Source organism: Urocitellus parryii, chromosome X, assembly GCF_045843805.1.
Source record: "Urocitellus parryii isolate mUroPar1 chromosome X, mUroPar1.hap1, whole genome shotgun sequence".
Lineage (NCBI taxonomy): Eukaryota > Metazoa > Chordata > Mammalia > Rodentia > Sciuridae > Urocitellus > Urocitellus parryii.
Window position 1 is genome coordinate 105,613,330 of NC_135547.1, and position 15,478 is coordinate 105,628,807.

The window sequence follows — 15,478 nt, forward strand, 5'->3', positions numbered from 1 at the left end:
CTCTTCTATTCCTACTTATTTAATAGGGTATCTGTCTTCCCCATATCTACTATCAACCCAATCTAATTTACTGATGATAGCTTCCAGCCTACTTGGAGGTAGGTCCAAGTGAATGGATTCTATGAAAATAAAATATATGTTCTTTTAATATCCCAGCTGATCTTTACCTGTTATAAGTTTTCTAAAGTTTACTTTTGTTGCCTAGACTTTTTAGAACTATGTGGGTTTCTGGCACTCACAGACCCATTATCAATTCTTGATATGCAAAATGACATCCTCTAATTATTAGGAACAGTTAAACCATAATTAATAGTCTCACATAAGATCCAAGCTTAAAAGAAAGACAGGAGAAGGTAATTCATTACTATGATCCAGTTTATCTGGCATAGCCATGGATTTTTTTCTTATCCTCCCTCTGCTAATTATTGTGAGAGAGTCCCTTTAGGAACTTGGAGATTATGGAGAGCATCCAGGGAGGTGGAAAAAAAGATAAATATTGAGACCAAACAATCTGCCATCATCATTTTAAAATATTTACATCTATAGAAATTTTATTTAGCCAGTGTTTTGTCATATTGATTTATATGAAAATGTATTCAATAATTATACAATTTCATTATAATGCTATTTTAATTTTACCTTGAGTGTACTTTTCCTCATTGTGTTTTAATGGTGCCTTTCAATATTATAATTTCACTAAATACATCTTCATTTGATTTCATATTAACACAGGAGGCTTAGTTTCATTTGTTTAGATAGCACAAGGTTACCCATAGAATTCCAACACAATTTTCTTGAAACAACTCACAAATTCCTTTTTTGAAATGTTTCCAAATCATTATATATTTAGCTTAAATAATGAATGTACCTTTTAGCCCTTCACATAGGACTATTTAAATGGTTCTTTAAGCTCTGAGATAGTAAGCAAAAGAGGATTGTACTTTCATTATTTTATTTTTAAATGTATGTCTTTATTTATGTCATGCATCTTTCCAAAAAGAACTCACAGTGGTTCACACAAAATAAATGCATGCCAAAAGTTAATAAATAAAAAAATATAATGAATCTCCATAAAGGAATCTGAGGAATATATGTTTGAAATTCAAGTTTGCCTCTCAGCTCTATTCAGGTAGTATAATCTGTTGTTTTACTACTAGTACAAGTATGCACTTAAATTTTATGGAAAGGTAACATGTGAATTAAACAAAATGAATATAAAAAATCTATATACTACTGCACTAACATTCTGAGAGTTTTATAGATATAACTCCAACTATTAATATTTTTCTGCAATTTTTTTTCAAACTGAGAAATTATTGAGGAAATATATTACAAATGAACTTTAAAAGTTGCTTCCCCTCCCCTTAAAATGACAAGAAAACTGAGATATAAAATATGCCAGATAAACCCAGTTCTGAATAAAGGATGAACTATTTGAACATGAAACCAGAACATTTTATAGTTCATACCTATCCATGTAAGTAACATGCTAAAATGAGCTACTTTGCAGGTGGTGTATTGACTGCTCTATGTGGATGACACTTTGGTTCATGAGCAATTGGTACATCTGTTTCATGATAATTTATTTTATTTCCATATGTAATGTTAGTTGTTCTTAAATAAGCTTGCATTTGTTTTAAAAAGTCAGATATCAAAGTTTAGCTTATATTCATTGTACTTGCTACTGCCAGAAGAATGGGGTCGTAAAAGGACTATAAAATGATTTTTCTTCCTCCTCCCTATTTCTTTCCTGTGTTTATAAGTTAAGTCACAGGCTAGCATTTGGTACTTGGAAATTGGATTTCCCTATGAGCAGAATGACCTTAGTGGTAGATAAAGTGAAAGAATAAGCTGCCATGATCTACTGATTTCACATAAGTCACTTTGTTTATTATTTCCAAATCAAACAAAAGGCAATTGTGAACCTTCATTGCCCACAGAAACTTTGGAAATATGATTGGTATAAAAAATTACTCTATAAGGGCTGAGGCTGCAGCTCAGTGGCAGAGTACTTACCTAGCATGTGTAAGGCACTGGGTTCTATCCTCAGCACCTCATAAAAATAAACAAATAAAGGAATGCTCTCTATTTACAACTACAATCTTTTTTAAAAAAATATTATATGAAACATGTAAGTATTTAGAAAATAAGCAGATAGCTTCTGAGGGATGTGGATCATACTCCATGTTTTTCTTTTTACTTAATGAGCTTCAAATTAACATTAGAAAATAATTATTCCCATAATCTAACTTTAATTAAATAATAGATGCTAAGGAAGCTTAAGGTCTGTTAATTGCATGAAAGTTTTTATTTATAAATAATGGAATATTGAAATTATAGAAATAAATAATATTGCAATTTTCTCCAAATAAACAGCATTTCAGAAAGCAAAGCCCTTTAGACACTCTCATCTTCTCAAGTCACCAGTACTACTGGCACTTTATAGTCAGTTTTTGTTAGAATTTTGTCAGAGGAAATTCACTACCATCCAAGAGCAATGCCACCCACTCCCAATTGTTAAAAAGTAGTTTCTAGCTTAGGGTGGTGGTACACTTTTGTAATTCCGGTAGCTCAGGAGGCTGAAGCAGAAGAATCACACGTTTGTGGTCAGTCTTCGCTAGGATCTAAGCAAAATGATGAGACCCTGTCTCAAAATTAAAAATAAAAAGAGCTGGTGGTGGTGCTCAGTGGTTAAGCACCCTTGGGTTCAATCCCTACTACCAAAAAAAAAAAAAAAAAAAGACAGTTTCCACATGTTGATCTTGTTTTGACTTTAGAAGAGCTTTTACTAATTGATCACTAGGCAGTCCTTCTAGCTCTGAAGTGCCTCTTCATAGTCTTTATTCTAATGTCTCTATTTTATAATCTCTTCAACCTTTATTGAAAGATTTTTTGAAGTTATTATGTGTATGTTTATGGATGTTCAATAATTTGCAGAAATGATTGCAGTCTTTGCCCATCTATAGAAATGAGTGAATGCATAAAAAATGGAAACAATAGTGTTTTAATAAAATGTTACCTAGAACCTAAGACTTATTCTGTGATCTGGTTTTAACAGGTTTTAAAAACAGATCTAGAAAAGAAAAAGCAAACTATGGACAAACTCAGTTCACTCCACCAAGATCTTCTTTCAACACTGAAAAATAAATCAGTGACACAAAAGATGGAAGCCTGGATGGAAAACTTTGCACAGCATTGGGATAATTTAGTCCAAAAACTTGAAAAGAGTTCAGCACAGGTAAGTGATACCAATTATCATACTATGAATTATGCTGGAGATTTTGAAACCTGCATTATGAGAATAATGCTATGACCTTACAAAGGATGTCATAGGATAATTCTGTGCCCAATGGTAAATTGAATTTAAAAAAAAACATGGCTTCTGCCATGCACACTGGCATGCACCTGTAATCCCAGTGACTCAGGGAGGTTGAGGCAGAAGGATTGCAATTTTGAGGCCACCCTCAGCAACTTAATGAGGCCCTAAGAAACTTAGTGAGATGTGTCTCAAAATAAAAAAAATAAAAAAAAGCTCGGATGTAGCTCAGTGGAAAAGCACCCCTGGTTTCAATTCCCAGTATAAAACTAACTCTCTCTCTCTCTCTCTCTCTCTCAAACACATTCTCTCTCTCTCTCTCTCTCTCTCTCTCTCTCTCTCTCTCTCTCTCTCACTTCATTTGTTATCTAATAGATTTATTTTAGCAAAAAAAAAACACAACAGGCTTTCTAGCTTAACTTGTTATTGGAGAATCATAGGCAGGGGAATGAGCACTGATTGATTAAATTAGTTACTATACTCCAGTTTAATAGTAGTAGGGAGCTGCATGACAGAGCAGTTGACTCTGAATCACAGATTCCTAGAACCATGAATGCCATTAGTTAACCTCATTTTACATTTGGAAAAAAAAATGAAACCAGAGAAGAAAAGTGAATTATACAAGGAAATGTAGTTGTAGGAACAAGACTATAGCACAGGTCCTTTAATTTCTCTGAAGGCTTCTTTTATGAGGGCAAATGATGGTCTAATTATTGGGTTTTCAGCCACAGACTGCTGATTTCATAAAATCATGAATGTTGCTTAATTACATATAGGCTATAGTTTAGGAAAATACAAGCTATAGTTTAGGAAAATAACAAAGTTACAGTTCTGGAATGTGGTTGTATGTTAGTTATTTTAGAAGTTTTAGTAATTTAAAAATCAGGGATTGTTTTTTGGTCTCATTATCAGATGGTAGAAAAATAGGTAGCCATTTAAAATATTGACATTATATATATTCTGTCACATCATTTTGTATTACAAGGGCATTTGTTAATTGATCACTGTTTACAACTCAAGGCTATGCATAAACACTTATTAAAACAATGATCACATTCAATAGATCTTAGGCAGATATCTCCTTTGTTGTGAGACAGGTACAAGGAATTTGTTTTTTTGACACTTGATATTTGATATGTAACACTTAGGAAACATTTATTGAAAGATGAAGAAAGGAAATTTGAGGTGTTAACTTCCATAAATACAATAATAAATATTAATCAGCCATATATGATTTCATTCCCTGTTCAATTTTCCTTTTAAATCCAAACTCATGTAAAAATTAAAGAAATACGAGACTTTATTTCACTAATTTCTCATGCAATTAAGTAATAATAAAAATCCATTTAGGGCTGGAATTGTAGCTCAGTGGTAGAGTGCTTGCCTAGCATCTGTGAGGCACTAGGTTCGAAACTTAGCACCACATTAAAAAAAAAAAAACTTAAATAAAATAAAGGTATTATGTCCATCTACAACTAAAAATATTTTTAAAAATTCATTTGTTATCTAATAGATTTATTTTAGAAATTAATTTATTGAATAGTAATTTTACTGTAGGTCATATTTTGTTATTATGTGTGATCTGCCTAAGGCTACTTTTAAATTTGCAATATCCCTGGTATTTATGTCACAAATACATGAGGTATTAGTAAATTTATAACTTTTAACTCAACAATTATTTTGATGCAATATGTACTCCTTGATCCCATAGGTTATTGTTGCAATAAAATTGATAGTATCTATGTTAACTATTGGCATTATTTGATAAAGTTGTTTTAAAATGCATTCATTCAAGTGATATATTTATGGAAGTGTAACTGCTAAATTGTAGGTCATATTTGGTTCACTTGCACCATATTCAGTTGTTTTCAAGCTTAAGTGTGCATGACAATCATCTGGGGAACAGAATAAAATGCATATTCCTAGACTCAGAAAATCTCATTCTCAGTAGGTCCCGGGAAGGACCCATGAATATACTCCTTTAAGAAGCCTTTTGATACAGACTGCATATATACCTTATTTCACTGCATAATTGTAGCAGATTTTATAACATTTTTCCCCAAAAGTGAGGTGCATGCTTTTTTGAAGAAAAAAAATGGGCTGGCAATACTTAAAAATCATTTTTTGCTAAACTGTCTTTGGTGCAACATTAGTATTCACAGGATACTTCTGAGTATACATTAATGTGATGATTATATAGTGAAATATGACATTTTTATAAACACTGATTAACAAAGGCGGTGACATACTTATCAACCTGTGCCTTCTGGTTTTTTACAATGCTGGCTGAAATGGGAAAAGGGAGACCTTCCTGGAGATGCAGTACTTAAATATACTCATTCCCTTGGAATGGTACTACTTTTCAATGAAGGTTGTATATATCTCTTCAATGTGTTACTAATTTGGTTATTCTAGTTGGTGGAAAAATACTAGAAACCTTATTTTTAATGGCCTATGAGTTATGAGACTAGTACCTAGGCAATTTACTTAACCTCTTATTCAGCAGTAAAGCAGTACTAGCTTTGATTTGTGTAGTTCTTCACAAAATGATGTTCACCAGACATTATAGCATGTATCTGTTCTGCTTGTTCACTGGGATATGATGAGAATAAAACAAAGCAATAGAAATAAAATCATTTTTGAGAGAAGAGAAAAGGTGATCTTAATATATAAGTCATACTGATTAGAAAGTCTGTAGGCTTGTGGTTCACCATAATTTTTATTTTTTCAAACAGTCGTATGTTCCTATACTAGACCAGGAACAGATAAAGAGACCTACACAAGTTGTTTCCTAGAACACTAAGTTGGAGCTTTTATTTTTCATAATTCTTCACTGAATTTTCCCCAAAATATACCATCCATATCTTTTCTAATACATATCTTTGCTGGGGGTTATTGAATTCCTAGGAAGATAGAAATGAAGCTGCCCAGGGAAAGAGGAATTAAAGGAAGATAAAGACAGGGAAGAAAAAAGTGATAATTTACAGTTAAAAAAAAAGTGATTTTCTTTTGTGAATGTCAAATTGAACTTGATCAAAATTACATTTATGTAATCCTAAGAATGTTAGGATGAGGTTGTGACTTTGAAGAACAGAACTCACTTGTGTGTATTTTCCCCTTATGTTTATTGGGAAAAAATCTGTCATTAATGATTACTTTATATCTAGATTTTTTTTAAAAAAGCCTTTTGAATAGTGAAAAAAATGAGCAAAGTTTGGATAATAATTTAAAACTCATAATAGTTAAAACTTGTTATTTTTGAAGCAAGGATAGGAATTGTGACTGAGAGGACAAGGCATCTGATTGTTCACATATAAAGAACACTGTGTGCCTGTGACTCTGACAGCTATTCAGGTCAAAGCTTTGAGGGATTTTGACCTTATGAAACAGTTGCATGGCAAGAGATCAAAGCATGATTAAAATGAGCTGTGAGGGCTGCTCTCTTGCATTTTAAAGTCAGGTTTGGCTTGAATAATACCTGGACACAAGCTGAGGATGTTAAACTTGATGAGAAGGCAGTCTGAGAAAATAGAAATGCTTTGTCTCTGAATGTTGGAAGGATAATAACTCTTGTTAAGTGGATACTTAATAGGGAAAAAGAGGGCAAAAGAAAAATACCCTGGGTTGACTTCTGTGAAAGCTCAAATGATCCTATACCTCTCCCTATTTTTTAAATGTATATACTTGTTGAGACTTGGTTTATTTTTTCAAAGCCATGACACTCAAGAATATATTCTATGTTGATTGTAATTATGAAATATGATAGAAATCCATTCTAATGGGGGGAATAAAATATAATTTAAGTGTTTTGAAACATTATGCCCATTTAAATGAAATAATATGCACTGTGTAAAGAACGTATGTTTGATAGATTTTATAATTCATTATGATAATTTATATTAAAGTTGGACATTAGGAACTTAGATATAAAATATTTATCTCTCCAGGTAAATCTAAAAGTTTTATAGTTTTATGACATATTAGCAGAATAAATATCTCCTTTCATGGGAATAAGGAAAATTCTTTGACTCAGATAAGTTTTAGGATCTCATTCCCATTTTGTAAATATTTTGCTACATGACCGATTTTGCAGTATTCTCAACTTGAGCAAAAATACCTTAAAACTAATATACTCAGAATCCTTCTCTCCTTGAACATGAACACTGATGTTCATGCTGTGTGTATCTCTGCATGATACCCAAAAAGGAATATGATTATATATATATATACCTATTCTATATCATTTATGTCCTGCTGAATGATTTAACCCTTGACAGACACATGACTAATGTAAAGCATGGCTAGATATGATAAGCCAGTGATTCTCATTATTCCCAAATGCAGATTGAAGGATGCAATCTATTAAGGTGGAAATTTATTTGTCCTTTTTTCTAATTCAATTTTTATTCTTTAAATATTTTAATTTTTACTTGTGACAAAATATTTCATATTCACATTCTGGCTATATCCATTCAAAGCATTCATTAGGCTGTATCCACTCTCAAAGCATTCATTAGATTGCAGACTTATTGATATATGTGATGTAGTTACAATTGGTTTGCCTCTATTCTTTTTTTACTAGTAATTTTAATTAAAATACTCAAAAGGCTTTTAGTTGACAAGCCTTTTTAGTCATTTCTGAAAGCTCGCCAAGCCTTAGAAGCCTGCTGCCAATTAAAAAATATGTTTTTATAAAAACTAGAATTAAAACAAAATTCCTTCACTTATTTTAGGATTCCAATTTGTTGAAATTTATGTATTAACTGCCTCAACTTTTAGAGTGTTCTTTGGTTCATTTATCAGGGTATAAGTTTTATTAGAAAAATTTGAAATTACAGTTCAAATTACTTTGGAAATTAATTATATACTTTTGCTACCTACAACTGTAAAAAGTATTTGGAATGGATCTTCTATAGCGGTGCAATAGGTTTATGTAATAAATTCATTACCTACAACAATATAAAACACTGTGAAAATTTAATACATTAGGGCTGAGTTAACTCTTGGAATTGTGAAAATTTAATACATTAAGGCTGAGTTAACTCTTAGAACCACTCCTTCTCAATTTACAAAATCAAAATTCAAGGATAGACAGATATCTCTATGGTCCTCATAGTCCTAAATGTCTAATGTTTCTATTTGCTGGAAATTTTGTATTAAAATTTGGATTACTGACAAGATTCCAACTCTCTCACTATATCAACTTCAGAGGCAGCTGGACAATGACTATGAAAATAAAATCCTCTTTCTATTTAAAATAGACTGGCCTCAAAAATTATTATATTTCACTCTTGAATATGTAGTTAATATGGCATAAGGATATGATACTTAACATCTATATGATATATTCAATATCTACCGATAATAAATGAAGTAACATATGAAGATAAATGTAAGTTCTTTTCCTAACCATGTACCTGATAATATTCATCACTAGTTATAGAATTTATTTCATTACTTCCATGTCAGATGGTATGTAGAGGAAGGTCAGGTGGATGAGAAAAAATAAATTACATTGCTTTTCAATTTTTGCAGGTGCAGTTAATTCATACAGTTGCTCAAATTCTGTATTTAGTATGAATCCAGAAGCTAAGATGTATTTCTTCTTTCTGACATATTTTGTACTAAAGATAATTTGAAATGAGGAACAAAATACATAAAATGGAAGAGGCAGTTTTACAGAATGAACCTTCTTAATTATCCTATATTTTATTTCAAAGGGAAGAATGGTTTCTTTTATGATGTCTTCTGAGTATTTGACTCTAATTGTGCTCATGATTCCAATGTCAGTACCTATTCAAGAAGTTTTATTGCCTCATTATCAATATCAAAACAGGACAGTAATTAATATTAAAATTTAGTTACCAAGCTACTGTCATGAACTTTAGAACTTATTGTATGCTACACTTAGTTATGGCAGTTGCTTTGTCCTCTTTTTTGAAATAGAGCATTTTATAACCTTGTGCTTAATAACAGCCTTCTTTGTGAGCACCTGATCTTTTATCCCACGATTCTCCCACAGCTCAGCATATAAATTTTTTCCATTGCTTAGAGATATAAATCTTAACACCATCAGATTTTTATGCCTTGTGCTAACATGTTTGTGGAGATACCTTTAAGCTTGGTTAACAATTACCAGCTAAAGATGTTGTTACAATTGTGTAGTATGTTTTAACATGTATAAGTACAATCCATGAATACTGATTAAACATTAATGAACACTCAAAATGTATGTTTATACATATGTGTATATATGTACATATACAAATATATTAAAACCTACATATGATTATATATAAACAACTTGGGAAAACTTTCCTGAAGCTTTGTAACTTTCCTATGCTTATAAAAGCAACATTTTGTCCAAAATATTTTGTGGTAGAAATTTGGAAACTCAAAATAATACAGAAATATATACTATACATGTAAATTATAATTTCTCTACTTAAAATATGTACCAGTGTTTATATCTTCCAATGTTTACTCAATGCAATCATGCAAACATTTTCCAAAAATATTGAAATAGTAGCAATATGTATATTTTATCACATTCATGTACCATAATTTACTTAAACCATCACCTACTGACTTAATGTTGTTTCCATTATATTACTGTTAAAAATAACCCTATGAACAGGGGAAAATGTTATATACAGCCTTCAGCAACAAAATAAATTGAAATGTTAAAATGCTCAGGGAGGAAAATCTGCTTTTCTAACATTTCAAAAGAAATTTCATTGATTACTGTATGTTCAGTACATGTAGTTATTTTACATACTGAAAATTTTCATATGGCACACATTTCACAATTATTCTTGTGATTATTGCCTTCCCTGCTAAAATTCCTAAAGGCAAAGATTCCACTCTACTCATTTCTAAATGCCTTCCAATGTGTTCCTGTTCAACTTAATTGGAATTTAATTGAAACATTACAGTTTAGGTGTTGGATAAATTATACAATTTTAGATTGCTTTGACTGAAGATGGTGTCCAAAGTCAGGAAACTGAATTTAAAGTATCAGTCATATAAAGGTAGTTCTAGCAAAAAAAACCTGACAATATAAGACTTGGAAATGAGATTTATTAGAGTTGTGATTATCAGGCTTCAAATTTTTTAAAACTGTCATATAGAAAAAATACTCAATTTCTTATGTGTTTCAAGATTCAAAACATATTTTAACTGGAGGAAGTCACAAGACTTCCATAAGTTGTTAACACCTTTGCCCCTGAGAAAGATTGCTGCCATACTAAGGAAAACATTATCAGCTTCTGGAAGTAGCAAATCTTATAGTAAGCAGGAGGTTATGTTAAATGGCCTCCATAATCCCTCTCCTGTCTATATTATAATGATTCTAACACATAATTGAGTCATTTCTAAAAGCCGTGGGGAAATTTAATACATGACCAATTGTTTTATATTCTAATCATAAGGAGTAGGTTATGAGAATAGTTATTATTTTCTTATATATAATGACTACAACCTTGTATTTACAGGGTCAGTGTACAGTTGTTTTCTTATTTCTCTATCCCAAAAGAAATGAAATAGTAATTTCAATTATAATGTTGTAGTGATGAGAGTATAGAACAATTATTGATCCATGCCTTACTGTTGGTCTATTAAAAATTAATATTTTCTTCTTTTCATAAGATTTACTATATTCTTAAATGCAGTTTCATATATATTATGGTGTCATTTCCCTTTACTATACCCTCCATAGGCATATCTATCCAATTTCTTAATACTTACCAATAAGAAAATATTACTAATATATGTAGGAAATAATTTCAAAACTAATGTTTAGTAGCAAAGATTAGATATAACTGTAAAAGGAATAGTTTTATAATTTCAGAATCTGTATTCTGCTGCTTGTACATTCAAAATTAGATAATCTCCTAATCTGAAAGTATTCTCTTCTAGGAGTCATTGTATGCAAAGAAAAGTGTGCTCATAATTAAAAAAAATTACAATAAAATGCTCTTGGAATCCAAATATGAATTACATTTTCTTTTTAACTACAAGTGAATTAAATTTGTTCATGTAATGGTCACTTTGTGTTGGATGCAAGTATGTTGTTTGTATTTTAAGCATTAAAAAAAACAGTTGCTTTCTCTTTTTATGTATCTTATTATGGCACTATATAATTCAAGTTGCTTGAGGCTCAGTGATTGATTCTGAATGACTATGAAAATCTTAGAGAAGATAAACTGGGTGCTTCATACATGTAACAATTAAGTATCTCTTAGTGTCCTTTTATTGGTAGCCTAAATAGTTTATCAAAATAGAAATTCCTCCCCCTTCACCTATGTAAAGCTGTGGTTTGTATAAAGGATAGCATTTTACCAATATGTATGTCAAAGTGATTTTTACATGGGGTACCATGGCAAAGGAATTCATCTCTTCACTGCTAATTGCCAATTTGGAAACGAAAATAACAAAACCCTGAGGCTTCTATCATTTCTTCCCTTTGAAGGGATCAGTCATCATTGGATGAGGCAGGGAGATTATTCTAAACCCTTCCCATATCTCTTGAACTTCAGAAAAATCAATAAAACTAATCTTGACCCCAGCCAGATTATTGGCCCTGTGCTTGTAACTTAAAGCCGATCCAATGCAGGCCTTTTGTTGTTTCCTTGGAAACAGATCTTCCAAATAAGTTGGATTACCAGAAGGGTAGTGTTTAATAACCCAAAGGTCACTTTATGGCCATAATATGAAGAATATTGTGAGTCAAATAATATGAAGAATATTGTGAGTCAAATGTATATTATATTATATAAAATATGAGGAATATTGTGAGTCATTATACAACTTCTCAATGCTGTGTATTGAGATGATGACTGTCCATGATTTGTGTCACAATCCATATTATTCCAGAGGCTGATGAACTATGTCACCCCCCCCAAAAAAAAAAACAAACTATGAATGGAAAATGAAATTGATTACAAACTGAATCTCCAATGATGAATTTGGAACCTCAAATATTGGAATATATTTACTAATTTAAAACAGGAGTATTATTCTTAGCATTTGAGTAATGTTGATCATACAAACATGTATGAAATAATACTTTGTTTTAACCTTATATAGTAATTTGAAAATGCATTACATGTATTTGATTAAAAATAATTTATAACTATTTAAAAGTATGTGACAAAATATTCATTTTACATGATAATCAAAACTTTTTATAAACCATTTTTATTTTATATTTTTTGGTTTTATACATTTGCTTATATCCAGGTATTATTTTTATTTTTAGTATAGTTTTTCATTAGTTTATTATAGTTATATATAATGTTGGGGTTCATTTTACCATAAGCATACAAGCATGGAATATAATTTGCTTCACTTTAGTCCCTAGTAATTCCTTTTTCTTCCCCTCCTCTTGTCCCCTATTCCCTTTCCTCTTCTCCATTGGTCATTATTCTATTTATTTATAGCTTTTTTAAAATTAGGTTACACACACACACACACATACACACACACATATATGTATTTTAAAATTAGGTGATTATATATATATATATATGAAATTCACTACAGTTTATTCATATATGTGTATAGGATAGTTTGGCCAATTTAATTCCACCAGTATTTTCATTTTAAATTATTAATAATCTATTAGTAAACATCTGCAGTCTGCCACATGTTGGAATTTGCATCCAGATACTTGAGTAAAATTTCTGTAAATGTAAACACTTTAAAACAATGTGGCATTATATATCAGAATAGCACCCTAAATTTTTCTCCTTTGCCCCTTTATTTCATATACTTTGACCAATAAATTTAAGAGGCTCTAAATTTGCTTCTGGTTTTGAGATTTCCTTGCTTTGTTATTTTAGTCAACATAACGAAAATCAGATAAAACAATTTGATTTGGGTTCAATATGGTGCTATTTTGATCTGAAGGTCAATCTACCAACAAGCAGGAACAGTTTCTCATTATTTTCCTTCACTACTCCAAGCAGTCTTTACTGAAGTCTTTCAAGCAATGTCTGACCTCTGTTTCAATACTTCTCACAGATTTCACAGACTGTCACCACCACTCAGCCATCACTAACACAGACAACTGTAATGGAAACGGTAACTATGGTGACCACAAGGGAACAAATCCTGGTAAAGCACGCCCAAGAGGAACTTCCACTACCACCTCCCCAAAAGAAGAGGCAGATCATTGTGGATTCTGAAATTAGGAAAAGGTGAGAGAGCATTTCATTCATGGCTTTACTCTCAGATGAAGATTCATTGTTAAGCATGAAAACTCATTTTACAGCTGTTTTGATGGTGGTATTTTTGCTTAAACAGCATTTCTAAGTCGTCTTTGCCTATAATGCCAGTTAATTCAGAGAGAAGAATAATGAAGTAAGTTTTAAAATTTACCCAAGAAATCACTATCCCAACAATAACTGAATGCTTAATGAAAACGCTGTTTTCTGAATTAAAAGAAGAAACCACAGGCAACATACTGCAATGGATACATTTTAATCCTGAAAGTGTCATTTTTTTCTTATAAAGGGACTGCCTGTTCAGTCCTTAGTTTTGCAATAAGTTGTCTTTCTTGCAGTAATAGAAAGTGCATTTTCATGAAGAAGTATACCTCTAATAGATGAGATCCATTCTGCTAGTTTATGAGAACATAATGTCTCAAGCTGCACATCCTAAATCAGGAGTAATTACAGAACAGATTTCCTGTTCTTTGATATTTATAAAGTCTTATCTTGAAGGTGCTAGAATTTTTAACTGATCTTTTTGTGGATATTTTCAAGTAGATATTTTAGATAAGTTAGGTATTATGTAAATCTGTGGATATATTAAAATGATGGCAATAAAATTTCATAAAAGCAAAGCTAGCATGAAAATCATAAAAATGGTACAATTTTCATTTTATTCCAGTTATTGTAATTCTAAGATGAAGAAAGAACATTGAAATATGCTTCATTTTTCTAAGCAGCATATGTTCAGGAACGCATGGAACACTTGACATTAGAATTTTCGTATACCAGGGAGTAGAAGTATGGGAAGAACACATAACTAAAAATAGTGTGTCAGATGTTCTAAGCAAAGAAAAAGAAACATCTAGAAAAGTTATTTGAATGTGTTATTTAGGACTCCTCCATTTATTCATAACTTATTACCTCCTACTTCAAAGTAAATCATTGGGCCTTGTCTTCCTTGGTAGTGTCTGCTTGATGGAACAAATTCTGTAGTCCAAGGGTCAGCAAACTAAGGCCTGCAGGCCAAATCTAGCCTATAGATTTTGTATGGATCATGAGCTAATAATTGGTTTTACATTTTTAAATTGCTGAAAATAACCAAGAGAAAAATATATTTTGTGATATTTTCACATAATTATGTAATATTTCAATGTCTATAAGTGAAAATTCCGTGGAACACAGCTGTACTTATTCAAACATGTTCTATCTGTGGTTGTTTTCACATTACAAAGTAGTGTTGGAAGAACTGTAACAAATTGTACAGTCCAGAGAGCCTAACATATTTACTGTCTGACCCATCATTAAAAAAAAAAAAAATTGTTGGTCCTTGCTATAGTCAAATAGTTCTCAAACTGAATGTTATCATTCAGTTTTGGGCAACGAATTCCATGTACTGTACTCATGATGGTAGTTTAAATGTTAATGGTTATTGGTGGAGGAAAAAACAATAATGGCACAAACAAATCAGTAAAGCTCTTACTGAATTAATTCTAGTAGGATATACATTCATTTATTTAACATCAAATTAAATACTTGTCTATAGACAATGCTTAGTTTGAACATGGATTTATGGATATTTTGTAAGAATTCAACAACTTTCCAATAGTTCTTCAAACTGAGTAAAACCTAGATGCCTACTCCTCTGAATGCCTTCAGAGATTGCCTCATACAGAAAGCAACAAAGCAAGTTGACCCATGTCAGTCTGTTTTCCAAAGGCTTACTCTTAGCTCTTGTTTTGACAATTTATTTGGTTACAAATGTTTATTTTGACTTGTTTTGTTTTCAGGACATTTGCTAGTTGTGAAATACTTTGTCTCCTAAATTCTTTTTGTGTCATATATTCTTAGTAGTTATTGTAATTGCTAGAATTAGAGGTCCAATTTGGAATATAAAGATTCCTTAAATAAAAACTAATACTTTGGAGGACTCATAGTGTGCTCAGCACTA

The 15,478-nt window shown here is 31.2% G+C and overlaps 1 protein-coding gene across 3 annotated transcripts in view; it reads left to right on the forward strand.

The window, feature by feature from the left end:
* Window positions 1-15,478, forward strand: part of Dmd (dystrophin) — a 2,014,880-nt gene that overhangs the window by 594,535 nt on the left and 1,404,867 nt on the right. For all 3 annotated transcript variants that reach the window (XM_077794046.1, XM_077794047.1, XM_077794048.1), the window contains 2 exons: window positions 3,059-3,238; window positions 13,340-13,515. In XM_077794046.1, coding sequence (XP_077650172.1) covers window positions 3,059-3,238; window positions 13,340-13,515 — 356 coding nt within the window. The remainder of the gene's footprint in view (window positions 1-3,058; window positions 3,239-13,339; window positions 13,516-15,478) is intronic.